Genomic DNA, 14,356 nt, shown 5'->3' on the forward strand with positions numbered 1-14,356 from the left:
ATTTGTGACGCCGGAGGCTCCGCCATAAATAAGATCGCCTGAGCGATGCCTCGGCTTGAGCTGCAATTGAAGCCCTCGGTATGACCGGCAGTGTCTGCCTGAAGTCCCCCGCGAAAAGCACCATTGCCCCACCAAACGGAGCATCAATTTGCCTTAATTCGCGGAGCGACCGATCAACACAATGAATGTCCTCTTTGTTCTGCATGGAGATCTCATCCCATACTATCAAAGATGACGATCTCATTTTATCACTCAGATTGTCTCGTCCCGAAAGGTTGCATTCCGAAGCCTCGTCCGCATTGATTGGTATCTTGAATCCAGAATGCGCTGTGGTGCCTTTCAAAAGAATCAACACTGCTATTCCCGAAGATGCTACGGCGATCACCTCATGATTGAGTGCGTTGCAATAGTGCAAAATTGCATTAAGGAGGAACGTTTTGCCGGTTCCCCCCGGACCATCAAGAAAGTGAAGTCCTCCACGTGCCGCAATAATTCCTTCCTTGATGACTCGGAAAATTTTTAGCTGGTCATCGTTCATCAATTCCAACGACTCTTCTAAGATGACTATGCTTTCTTCGCCTGTCACTTCGTCTTCGTCGTCTAAAGTAATGAGAGCCGAATATTCTCGCAAGATGTTCACATCTGGTTGAGGTAACCCCGCGCTAAGAAGAGTCATGTTCACTTCCTCTAGCGCAGTTGACATTCGACAGAGTCCTAATGCCGATATCATTTCTTCTGTTGGTATTTGTTCAGGGTTGTATTGCAACATCATATACTTGCAGTCGTCGCAGAGATAGATTTCGAACCGGTTCCAAATGCCTTGTGGATCAGATGGCGGACCGTATTTCAATATGATTGCAAACATCGCTCGCAACTGATAAGCACTGTGAACCCGTGCGCATTTGTCCATAGCGGCGATGTAGTGATCATCATTAAGCAACAGCCCACGGGCTACAGCGGCGGCGTTGAAAGTCGGATGTGCCGTATCTTCAAATGTTCTTAAATCCTCGAACGACGTCGGTCCTTTGACATGCATGAGCAGCAAGCGCAAAAAATAGCACTCTCCCTGCGTTAAACTGGCAAAGAATACACGCGGAATTGTCTGTGACCGTTGCACCCAACTTTTCCAACGTTTTTGATCTTTATTCCATGAGAAGTGATACACAACTTCGGGATAAGTCAGAGAGGTAACACTATCCTTGCCATCGTTATACTTTGTATCCTTTCTGCACAGAGAAAAGAATTCAGTTAACGTTGTCCTCACAGCTTTCCCTGACTCGAGTTGATTCTTCAGTGACCATCTATTTTTAAAGTATACCGTATTCTCTCGCGGCATATGTACCGACAATTTTTGAACTGCTGGAAATTGCAACGACATCCAGAACTCATACAAACGCCAGCAGGCTGGAAAACTTTTCGTCAGCGTCCATTCCTGGCAGGTAGTCTCATCTTGACTCACCTTCGGTAGCCGTCAGGGTCCTGCCATCAACATAGGTATCTATTTCGTTTTTGGCGGTAATAGATAGTGCCGCACGATCATGGCCTTTTGTTATGTATTTATATAAGTATTTTAATGCTTGCATGCTTGACGCTACTTCCACATTAATGTGGCAGTTATATTTCAACAGTAGATAAGGATTGAATGGCACTACATCCTTGTTCGTATACGTATAGCCGCCTTTGGTAAAAAAGCGACCATTGTCCCTGCGACGATACATGGGGTATGAATCGTCCGTCATCGTTGTCTCCTCGGCGTAGTCTTTTGGGAAATCAAATCGACACTTGTTGTTGCGCCAGCAACTGCATCCTTCTTTGCATGGTCCGTGCAACATCGAAGTTGTTACGATTGTCCAGAGATCAGGTTCAGTCGCGCGGTCGGGAATTTCAGCACGAACAACCAAATCTACGGCGTCGGGGGTTTGAGGACACGTCGATGGTTTCATAATCGGAATAAAATGGACATGTGGACGCCCCCTGTTTTGGAACTCAATAGTTCTCACATGCAATACACAATCGCCGAGTCGCCCGTGTTTTGTAATATCCTTCATCATAGCCTTCATTTTCATTTGAAAAACTCGAGTCATTATGTCGGGGCGATCCATTGCCTTTTGGCCTGGAGATAAGGATGTTTGAATCTCGGGCCAGTGGTCATTTGCTGTCATGGTAATGAAGTATGACGGTTGTCCGAAGTGCCGGACTAACGACATTGCGTCGTGGTATAGTTGTTGCATATGCCTTGCACCTCCAATATGGCTAACGGGCAGTATGACTCGTCTGCCGATTTTGAAATCGTTTTGTCCTAGTGATTCTTTCGCACCAGAGTAGAGTTCCGCATACAACACGTCTTGATTTAAGCAAAACCAGTTGAGCCTTTGGTTCTCAACACAGGCATAGAGGTCAATGGCAAACTCTTGCAAGAGCATTTTTGATGATAAAATCGGTGAAAATTCGTCTCGTTGTTGAAATAAGAGATAGGCGAACCACTGGAGAGACGTAACATGCGGGCCGTTGTCTACATTGCAGTTAACGTCAGTTGTTTCAGCTCTTGAAATTAGTGGTCATTGAACTCACTATCTGGCGCCGGTACTCTGTAGTACTCATCATATCCCACTTGACCCCAGGGAAACAACACTGGATATCGAAGTGGGAGATACCCAGTGTGTCTTTCAGAGATCCTCTCCCATTGACCATCCGTGCTATGGAGAATAAGTTCTCTATCTCTTTCGCCAACGGCGCTGCCGTCTGCAACAATCATCGCGACTTCCGTAGCAGCGGGTTGACAGTACGTTCTAATGACGTGGCCTTCAGAACCAATGGCTGTGGGCGCAACCGATTTGAGCATTAAAGAGATCGATTTCGTCTGGGACTCTTCAAGGATTTGTCGCGACATTTTGAACTGTGTCGCATAAGGGTTGAATTCATAAAGGAATGCTGAAATTTCATTGATAATATCTTCTTGAACTTCTTTTGATCTCGACATAGCCTTGCGGTGCGACGCTTCATTCTCGATCACATTGCTCATGACATAAATTTGAGCGAACATCGGGTCTTTTCTCGGCCTCGGGAGCAATAGTCCCATGTCATGATATAAGGCACCTTGGATCTTGAAGCATCGGATTCTGTGGGGACCGTCAACTTTGTGTTTAACGTCGGCCCCCAGTGAGGTGAACAATAAGCAGTTGTTGTATGCGCGTATATTGTTGAGGAAGTTTTTGCTGCCTATGAGAGGTTTTATTTAGCGTTTAGGCCTCCTTCACACCTGAATCCTTGCGTCGGCATTGCTTACGATGATCGTTCCCTGTATAGAGATCTTGTAAAAATTGAGGAACTGGAGGAAAATCGAAGTAATGCTCCGGCAATAAGACCTGGCCACTTTGGCAACACGTTGGATATGTTGAAGCACCTGAATTCCGTGTATCTCTTGTTCTCTCCTGAATCCAGTGAAGTGCATCGCATGTCGAGCAGACATTGGAACATACGCCGAGATTATGTGGAATTTCGTTGCGGAAACGCAACTGGATCGAGTTCTCATTATTCTCCCACTGAGCCCGTACCGCAAGTTGAGGCATGGTGTCGTTCAAGAGGGACACAGTGGGTTAAAAGTAAGAATGAGTCCTCTTTACCAAAGTGACGAAGTGGTGAGAGTATACCATGAAGATGGCATCGCTGCAAATTTCAGAAGCGTAGGCCCGGTCCTCAAAGCCCTGCACTGGGGTTATTCGGGGCTTGACATGTTATAAACATTATCAGGGCATGACAATGGTGTCCCTCTTGGCTGCGAAGAATAACAGCAATCAATGAAATGTTTCTTAATAGAAGTTCTAGTAATTGGCATTGGTTTCAATTCAGTTATAAAAAGCGAATGCAGACCGTAATCTCGCCGCGTCAACCTCTAAGCATCAATTCAGTTGTTAATTTGTATTTGGAGAATAGGCTCCATAGCAAGTACACAATACACAACTTCGGACAATGAAGCTGCAATCTGGCAAAAAGATGAAGACAGATAAGCGGTAGAGTAGAAAACAGAGTGTGCCATACAACAATAAGAATCATTACAACGGCATTGTGGAAGAAGGAAAGCGAGTATGAATTGATAAGATAAAGAGAGTGAATCGGACATCATGAAGAAAAGTTTGAAATAGAAGAAACGCCGCTAGCTCATCTTTGACGTTTGAGTGGTGAGGAATTGACAATGCTGTCGCTGGGCAGATTGTTTTCGTCTTTCTCAGTTTTGTCTTTCTCAGTTTCGTTGGCAGTGTCGACGTTATCTGCTTGACTGAGAGGCTCGGTTGGAGTACTGCTAGGACCGGCGTCAAGAGTGGACGCCGATGTACTTGCGGCATTGCTCGCTCTGTTGCGTCTCCTGGAATGGAAGTCAGTAACGGTGTATATATCGAACCGAAGAATGTCTTACAATGTCAGTGGCACTTGTCCGCCGCTGGGTGTGCCAGGTTTCGTAACGACTTTAGTTGCAAGACTCGGGGCATCGCCTTGGCATCTGCTAATGGCAGTGACCTGTAATGACATGAAGAATACGCAGAAAAGAGGAGTCACATAGAATGCCTCAGTCCCGATAGTTAGTGTAGAATAATAGGATGCAGTAATGTACCTCAGTTTCCCACATGTAGTTGACTCCGTCATAGTCTTTGATGATGCCGACTAACTGTACTTCGCGGCCCACTTGACAGATATTTTGAGCTTTTTCCATATTGCGAACGGGCGGTATATGATGTTTCGTGTACCAAGTAACGGGGATCTTGGTCTGGAGGAAGCAATCAGTGGATGGCCTACGAAATGCTAAAGACAAAAAGACATACTATGGGATTGTAATCTTGGGACTGAAGGGTAATGACGATGGTCGATTTGCCCTTGTAAATTGGATCTTTGACGGTATCTCGTGCTGTCACATAGCCAAGTGCAATCATGACCGTTTTATCCATGAGATCCTCCGCAAACGTTTCGCCAAAACGCGCCACGTCGCCGAGATCGATTCTTGTAGAGTTTTCATAATGCAGATGATCGTCTTGGTCATCATTCGTGCCAATAAGCTTGCACGTCACACTGCACAGATGTAGTATTTTTCGGCTATGCAAAATGATTAGAATTAATGTCAAAAATAATTAAAAATGCTATGTTAATGCATAAAAATGCACCATTAATGCACCATTAATGAAAAAAAATGCAGCATCAATGCAGAAAAATGCAGTGTTAATGCACATGCAGAATGAATGCAGAATTCCACCTTTTTCAATTTTTTTTGTCCTTCAGGTCAATCATTTTTCACTTGGGAAAAATACTACATTTTCCCAGTGTCATGGAATACACGTGATTTGGCTGAACAGCGTTGGCACTGGATCCATAGGAGAGAAGCCTAATAGGATTGGCAAATGGGGTCCCGCCGTTCATTCCAGACGTAGCAATTGCGGCATGCGAGGAAACAAATCCTTTGGAATTGATGATGAGAGAAGCAGCCTGAACAAACATGTGTGAGCTTTGTATTGCATCGCAAAGAGGATAGATAATGACAAACTTCAACACCGGCTTGACCGAAATAGTTCACTCGGATTGGATGAGACGTAGAGTTTGTGTTGGAATTAACCATATTGAGAAGTGTTTGTAGTAAATTGTTTGTTAGTGGGGGAAGTAATCGAATGGGGTAATCTACGAAGGTATGAAGTTAGAAGTGATAAGAGAGATGTGTTTCTAAACATTCGGACATCATTTGGCTTTATATACAAAGCAACAGGAACCACAGGATAGAGTAATTGATATTTGTCGTGTTGGGGTAGGCGCTTGGCGGAGCACGGTCACAGGTCAATATTGGCCCCAACTGGCCGTTAGAGGCATAATTGACAGCAAGCAGAGGGCGAACTTAGTGGCATTCATAGAAATTTCGAAATGTTGTGCATCAAACAAAATGGCAGGATCGGAATTGCAACATAGGCCGCATTGTGGGAAGCAAATTCGTATAGCGCAGACTGGTTCATAAAATCGGCGCAACTGGCGTAAGCTCAACTGGTTAATCAATAGCGTTGTTGGACGACAACCGATGATGCTTGTTAGTTAGGACGACGCTCGTCGAAAAATGACTGTTTTGAGGGTCATCGCCTCGTCACTTAGCTTTAATGTGCATTGAATGTGCGCATTGGACATATTGAACCAGTATTATATGGCTTATCGAAGCAGAATTGGATTACGGCAGATATGAATTCATCAGTCAATGGTATCCGACACATAGTCAGTCAACTGATATTGGTTTAACCTAGGAATCGAAAACAACGGATCCAGTACAAACAGGACCGGATAACGTCTCAAGTGTCAGTCGGTAACGAATTCGACGGGGAACCATTTTTTTCGTATCCAACACCATCTCTTCTTTATGTGTGATTTGTGTATTTCATTGACATATTTGATATTCTTTATCTAAGCCTTGTTTCATGGAGTTTTCTGGCTGGATTCTTTTGGGATTGTGTTTATGAGTTTTGTGTTCAATTTGATTTTTCAGAACCCTTATAAAAACATTAAACAATTGACAGTTTTTTTGTGGTAAGGCCTGGTAGGACACATTGCAAAAGTGGACCCAGGCTTTGAAAAATCAATTCACAGACTCTGAAATAGAATTTGACACTCTATGATGTGTATCTGTACTGCTGTATCTAGATTCTATATTCTCACTCAAACAGATACAAGTAGATAGATCTATGTACATGTGAATTGCTTCCGATTATTAGTAGTTTTAACTTCTCATGTGCTATGTACTTTTCTCAAAGCATGTTTCACCATCTCATGTGCTGTGAACACTCAAAATTCAGAAGTAATTTTTGGATCTTCAATTTCCCTGTACCCTGCAAGCTCTTCCAATATAATTTCTGTCCTTTAAACAATTATATCCTCAAATTAATTGAAAGCTTGATTTTCTTATTTCTTATTACATACCTTGCATTATGGACTGTTCAGCCTCATCAAGTGAGATCTAATAGGGGTTGGGCAAAAAACCAACCAACCAGTTTCCAAACCCTGTTCAATCACAGTTCAAATTTTTGGGAACACTTAAGAGATGGCTCAAAATTAATATCAAAGCCACACAAAACCAAAAAACATTTTTAGCCATCTTTTGCTTTCCAAAAATGTTGACTGGTATGATTGGTTTTGTGATCATGCCACCACTTTAACCGTTCAAAAGCTCTTACAGGGAAAGCAATTTGTGGTGCCACAAGCCTTGCAAACGCCCTTTTTGCACCTTTTACAGATCTGTGAAAGGTGTGAAAACTTGCCCCAGTTCTTCAAGCTGAGCTATTGGTGGGGCTGGAGGAGAAAAAGCATACCCAAAGACTGACTTTGGGTCTCTTTGGGTAACCCAGCACGGAAACAGGTTTGTGAAACCTGCACCCAGTTGATTTTGGCCATCTTTGGCTTTAATTCTCAAGGGTGCAAAACCGGTTGGTCAGTTTTTTGCCCAACCCCTTTTCTGCAACTGATCATCTTTATCAAGGTTTCATACAGGGATTTGATAATGGAATCCCATATAAACTTTCAACCTTAGAACACGTAAATCTTCAGCTAGATTCTGATTCTCAGCCACACAATATAAAAGACTCAATAGATGACCTTGGACATCATGATCAATCCAATTTTCACCACTCATTATGAGAAAACTAAAGTATTGCATCAGGAATGCTCAAGGGATTCTTGAGTCATTAAAATCATGATCCATTTTACAACAATTGGTCACAATCAATTGCATACAAGAAGGAGATACATTCAAATACAAAGCCCACCATTGAATTGGAACATCCAATCATTACACCATTGATACAATTAATTCCATTGTCTCTACACCTTTCATGTTACCTGAACTCTCTATATACACCACAAGGACACTTGGATACATTCAGGATGTCCTCTTTTCTTGCAGAGGGCAAGACATCCTGACACGGTCTCCTGCAAGACTTCCATTGGATATCCCCCTCAGACACCATCACGGAGTGTTTCAAGATGTGCTTGGACTGAGGACACCACCATGGCATCCAAAGGATGAAGTGAGGATGTCCCACCTCAGGGTCATCTCAATGATGGAAAAAATTGTCCAATATCAAGAGGCTGCTCAGAAGAGAGCAGTGTATATATTTGCAGCTATCCTTGATCCTTACCTCAAAGTCTATGTGGTCAAAGCATCAACCATGGAATTGCTTGCTTGTGGAACTGTCAATCTAGTCACACTATGTCAAAATGCAAGTTTACCGCTGAGTTTAGAAAATTGGGAAAACATAGAAAATTATAGAGAAGCTGGACAGGGTCGAAGCAATATGAAAAAATAATGGTTGAGGCCTGTGGTATATTCAAATCATCTTGCATATTTTTCATATCTCTAAGGATTTTACTAAAATCAGCCCCCCCTTGTGAGGGTTGACCACCCCCTTTTAGCCCGGGAAACAAAAACTATGATTGTATAATACAAATGTGGGATGGGAAGGGGGCAGTCTTGGACCGTCTAAAATTCAGGTGAATTGAAACCACAATGTGAACCCTCATATAGGGCAAAAAAGGTGATTCACCAGCTACAAATTTAGTTTGCATCCTGCTCACACTTTCTGCTTTGAACCTTGAGCTCATCTTGGCACATAACTCAGAATCTAGAGGATGTGCAAGACTTGAATCAATATACAAAGGAACAAAAGAGCACTTGGCTGCTTCTTGACTACACTCAAAGAAGTATCTCTCTTCAAGCTCCCCAGTGGTAGTATGTCAATGATATAATCTTCCAAGAGTGAGACACAGTATGAAGAGGAGGAGAAACAATGGACAAATTCAAGAACTATTGTAAGAAATGTGGAGGTGGTTACTTTGACTCATTTGAATGAGCTACCAAACATACACAATGAAACTTGAGCTTTGTGATTGTTCCAACAATTTTATTGTGGTGAAGATCCTTGGAGCTCTGTCAAGGTTTGTCTCTCCCTCAAATATATGTTTCTTGGCTAATTTTGGAGAAAGCTTTCAGACCGCCCCCTATGTGGGATAGGCAACATTCTAAATTGGAATACAGCATAAAAAGGCACAGTCAAACCTCACATGGGGGGCTGGTTTTGGTAAAATCCATTTTTAAAACCACAATACAGAAAATGTCAGAAACCCAATTTTGGTCCAAAACTGGCATTTGGGACAGTGACCTTGCAAGACCAATAAAATCATCAGTTTCGCTCCAAGACATGGATTGTCTTGACATTCTGAATACCACATTTTGGCTCTACAGTCTGGATGCACAAAACAGTTGTGTCTCTCCAAGAATGAATGAGTTATATCAATACCTGTACACAGCGGGAACCCTATATAAATATAGCAATTATTACTAAAATGCCTTTGCACCTTAATGAAAATTGTAGACCCATTACACGACTTTCATATATTGCAAGTATCCAGGTGATTGAACAAAAATTCTCATATTATAAGACCTTGGAGGTTTTTGCCCAAATCTTGCTAGTTTTGATATAAATTTGAGTTTCTGACCAGATATCCCCCATGATCATTTTGATTGGGGAGATCTTTAAAATCAAAGGCAAAAATATGCAAAATATGCAAATTGAGTGGACAACACACAAGGTTGAACCATTATTCTCTCAAAATTTTCTGACCTCTCCTATATTGGTGAGATTTTTCTACATTTTCATTTTAGCAGTCTATTGATGATTTGGTGTAGTGTCAAATATTTCACCACTCAAGTGAGAATGTTTCCACCGTCTTGTGATCCTGACATCAAGATTGTTGAACCTCAAGAAGATACTTTCAACCTCAATCAACCTCAACACTTCATCAAGCTCTGGACAATGATCCCTATTGAGCATGAGGTCACTGAGTACCTAACTACCCCTCAAGAAGATGTGCAATGTGATGTCCTTCACAATTAGAGCTTGAATCAATGTTACCAACCGAATCCAGCACATATGGCAAATGCTATGCTTGGTGTGTCTGCAGTGCCACTAGTGCGACCTCTGAAAGGTGTTTTTCTCGTGCATTAAAAGAGTCATGAATATCTACCTAGAGCATCACTATCAGCATCTACTATTCAAATACAAAGGCATCATATAAGTCTTAAAAACTACTTGTACAAAGTCTTATGAAATAACTACTGAGAGAAAAAAAGAAAACCTAGGAGAACTGCCTGCACCAGCTTTTGAGGCATACTTCAGCCTCAAGAATACGTTTGAATCAGAAATTTATGCCAAAATATGCCATCTATTTCAAACTTAACAAAGTCCCTCGTGCCAAAGGCCCGAGGCTTGAGCGGCCTCGGGCCTTTGGCGCGAGGGACTTTGTTAAGTTTGCATCTATTTACTCTTTTCGGCGTCAAAATGAGCCTAGCCCCGCCTAGCCCCGATCCCTACATTTCAGGGCGCGTCCTGGTCGGCCCTACTCTCGAGGAAGTTTTGTTGTACAGTCAACTCTCGATGTAAGCATATTGACCGTCGACAGATTTGCTGTGCTTACATCGAGCGATGCATAATCACGAAGTAAGCATAATTCAAGTTTTGCCCTTTTTTGGCTTGAATTATGCGTTTATGGTGAGAATGGGCCCCCGGCGCGCAAATATAAGCCCCGCTTTGAGCGGGGCAGAGCCAACCCGGCCCCGCCGAGTCAATATGGTACCGCCCAGCAGTCGGACTTACCACACAAATGATCACCATAAAAGCATATTTTTCCTCTCCTGTGAGATTTATGCTTGTATACACAGAGAAAATCTCGCGATAAGAGCATATTTTTGCCAATCTTATGCTTTAATCATTATGCATCAAGCAATTTGATTTTGGCGGAGCACTCACGTATACCAAAAAAAATCGCGCGGCAACCCTTGCTTACATCGCGATATGCATACATGGGGCTTGCTTATATCGAGAGTTGACTGTACTGTTTTCTAAATTTTAGTCGCATACAGCTCACAGGTCTTTAAACCCAATTTGGTACACTTCGAGTTTACCTTAATCTCGCTTCTGGAGGTGAACACCCCTGCTCACCACATCCATCGCTCGATCATCTTGACGATCTGATATCTCCTCGCTTTCACCCTTCCTCCTCCGTCGCGCGTAGTTACACGCCTGTTGGAACCTTTTTCAAGGATGGATGAAGACGAGGCCTTTTTGTATGGAGATGATGAAGTCACCACTGAGCCAAAGAACGGTATAACACAATCCAGTTCAGACGCTCGTAAGTCTCACCCGATCCACTTTCACCTTTCTGCACGTCTCTTGGCTGACGATGCGTTTTCCATCCAATTTCCTTGATCTCCAATTCTCAAGCACCCCCAGTTTTCAAATCTACATTCGAAGCAGTCTCCAGGTCAGCAGTCAACACGTCAATTCTCTTGTGCGAGAACAGAATTCTCTCTAACCTGAAATTACGTGTTTTCTGCCACCAGAATATCTGCTACGCCTGAACTATCGGAAAAGCCCCTCGCTGTCGAAACCACGAGTATTCCTCCTCTTCCGCCACCGATTGCCGATATCGAGCAAAATGTCCCAAATCCTTTTCTTAACCCTGCTAAATCCACAGAGGACATTACAAGCGACCTAGAATCAAATGGGGAGCTAGAGGTCAACCAGGAACCTGATGAGGATGACGACCAAGAGGTAGAGGAGGAAGACTCGGATGACGTAAGCCAATATTTTATGTGCCACATAGAACATAGTTAACGCTTGGATTTGTTATCCGACCAGGATTTGCACATCATTCTGGAAGGCGACGGCACACATCTACACAGTGCTCCAAATGCAAGGGCCTCGGTTTCGACGTCAAGACCTGAAATTCCCCGCGAATCACCGGCACAACCTCGAGGTGATACATTTTTCTTGCGGAAGATTTCACATCGCCTGGTCATTTCTCACATGCCTTTTACCCTTGACAGCAATAGACTCCACAAACGCTACCACTGAATACAAAATCCTCGAACGCATCGAAGGAAAACCAGCCGAACCATCTACTCCTGGACCCGCAAAGCCTGCTCCATCTATAAGTCACAATTCATACCGTAACCCTTACGAGCTCCCTACCCATAATCGACTCCCTACCCCTGAAAATTTTCCCAGACCCGCGACTCCGCCCCACGATTCCTCTCTGGGAGATCAGCAACCACCAATCAACTCCGAAGCGCCTGTCCCCTTGACAGGCTATGATGACAAAGACGGTACAACATTGATGAACTTTGACTTCGACGCAATTCCAGAAAGCGAGAAAGGATGGAAAAAACCGGGTGCGCATGTCGCTGACTGGTTTAACTATGGATTCGATGAAACTACATGGCGGTGGTACGTGATGAAACAGAAAAGGCATCGGGCGGACGAATCCTGGGCGGCCAATCCTTTCGCCGTCAGTATATTGTTGATCTTATCTCTGGTTCCTAACAGATGACTCATAGTTTTTGACTCTCAGGCTTTTGCGACTGGGAACATTCAAGAGGCTTGGGATACGCTGCCGTCTGAACTCAAAGGCATCATGATGCAAACGATTATGGGGCCCAATGCTGGAACAAATGGCAATCATGGACCGCCGATGCCACCACCGCCGATGCCACAAATGATGGTGATGAACCCAATGATGCAAGGCATGGATATGGGTGGATTTGGGATGCAGGGAATGCAAGGCATGCCAGGCATGATGGGTAACGGGCACATGAATGGTACTCATCATAATGCTGGAATGAATAATCAGCATAATGAAGGACCGAGTAGAGGTCAGCCTATCATTTCTTTAGTCCTCGGCACCTCTTTATGTATATCAGCTTGTCCTTATTTTGAAATATTATCAATTTTTGATTGGCTCCCCCGTATGAACCTCTTAACTTTTGTGATGGGACGGCAACATACTTTTTATCCACCCCCGTGCTAGCAGGTGTAAAGCAGGACCCAGCTGGAGTTTCTGAGGCTGGTGGTGAAACCCCTGGGCATTACGCAGATGGTATGGATCCACGAGAGCAGCAGCATCATCATCATGAGCAGCAGAGGATGCAAGATCAGATGCGACATATGCAGCATATGCAAAATATGGGAATTGGTCCAGGTTTTATGCCCGGGATGGATCTGGCTGCGATGTTTGGGAATGTAAGTCATTCAGACCATCGATCCCATCTTATGTTGAGATGACCTGTATGAGGTGAGACTAATAGCAGACGATCTTTCGCTTTTAAGCAAGAAATGTATATGAATCCTGGCCAATTCAATGGAATGATGGAAATGCCGCAGATGCCGCAGATGCCACAAATGCAGCACATGAATTCACAAATGCAACAGCAGATGGGAGGAGGGTCAGGTATGAACATGGCGATGAGCCAAGGAATGTCGTCTGGCGTGACTGCAGGACCGATGAACGCAGGAATCGTACCGAATATGAGTCAGCCACCCACAATAACATCGCCCGCTGTACCTACATCGGCACATGCACCGGCATCGGCACCACCCTCGGTATCGTCGGTGTCGGTGTCGGCGTCGGCTCCTGGTCCTGGTCCTGGTCCTACCCCTGGTCCAGTACCTGGTCCCGCTGCTACTCCTGCTGGTTTGGTTTCGACCCCGGTCGGATCTCCAGGATCGTCAATGAACATACAAAGTCCTTTAGCCGCTGGCCGAGGACGAGGTCGCGGTGGTAGAGGTCGCGGCAACCCCCCGGCGAGTGCGTTTCTAGCAGCAGCTGCCGCCAGAGGTCGCGGTCGGGTACTATCGAGCAATGGTCCAGGCGCAGCCCTTCCAAGCACCGTGCCGCCAGTGACTACCCCCATTGTGACACCCCCCCAGATCAATAGTGTTCCTGACACGGTTTCGACTCCGAATGCGGTACCAGCCGCTGAGCCATGTGAGTGTGTCCTAGTGTTTGTTCCTGATTCCGTGACGATGACTCGTGTGTGGGTCTTGTATAAAACACTCACCGTGTCATTCTTCTCTTGACTGTGACTCGCAGCTCCTGAACGATCTACGAGAGCCATTTCGCCCCTGCCATCGAATGTCCCTACCGGACCCCGGAAAGCTGCTTTACCTAATCCGGCGCCAGCACGTCCGATAAGGGTCACGCCGGTTGGCTATTTCGACAAGGACGCGGCCGGAGCACGAGGAGACGAAGGGCTTGATTACGGCGGTGGCAGCGCTGAGAGCCCACATGAAGAACGAAAAATGTCTCTGCCTATTAGTCGACGACACGGTAACCGAAATGATCGTGAAAAGTTGGAAGAAGATCCACGTGAACGCCCTGAAAATTACTCAGAGCGCTCGAGAAGCAAATCTCGTGATAAGGAGCCTGACGAGAAAGATTCGACTTCCGGACTGCATCGCAAATCGCGCCATCATCATCGAGGACGATCGCGATCAAAAGAATCAGATCA

At 44.5% G+C, this 14,356-nt stretch overlaps 2 protein-coding genes across 2 annotated transcripts; one reads left to right on the forward strand and one right to left on the reverse strand.

Moving 5' to 3' along the window:
- Nucleotides 1–4,158: 4,158 nt before the first annotated feature.
- MELLADRAFT_90021 (uncharacterized protein) lies at nt 4,159–4,940 on the reverse strand (the record flags this gene model as incomplete). The annotated part of the gene is made up of 4 exons (XM_007413063.1): nt 4,159–4,363; nt 4,415–4,515; nt 4,610–4,762; nt 4,818–4,940. The coding sequence occupies 4 exons, from the start codon at nt 4,938–4,940 to the stop codon at nt 4,159–4,161; spliced, it is 582 nt and encodes a 193-aa protein (XP_007413125.1).
- Nucleotides 4,941–11,111: 6,171 nt separating this feature from the next.
- Nucleotides 11,112–12,614, forward strand: MELLADRAFT_78533 (uncharacterized protein; the record flags this gene model as incomplete). Its single annotated transcript, XM_007413003.1, has 6 exons — nt 11,112–11,199; nt 11,292–11,331; nt 11,411–11,645; nt 11,709–11,826; nt 11,897–12,357; nt 12,421–12,614. Coding segments are annotated over 6 exons (1,134 nt in total), but the record flags the coding sequence as incomplete, so codon positions are not given.
- Nucleotides 12,615–14,356: the final 1,742 nt, after the last annotated feature.

The sequence above is a fragment of the Melampsora larici-populina genome (genome assembly GCF_000204055.1).
Source record: "Melampsora larici-populina 98AG31 unplaced genomic scaffold MELLAscaffold_34, whole genome shotgun sequence".
Lineage (NCBI taxonomy): Eukaryota > Fungi > Basidiomycota > Pucciniomycetes > Pucciniales > Melampsoraceae > Melampsora > Melampsora laricis-populina.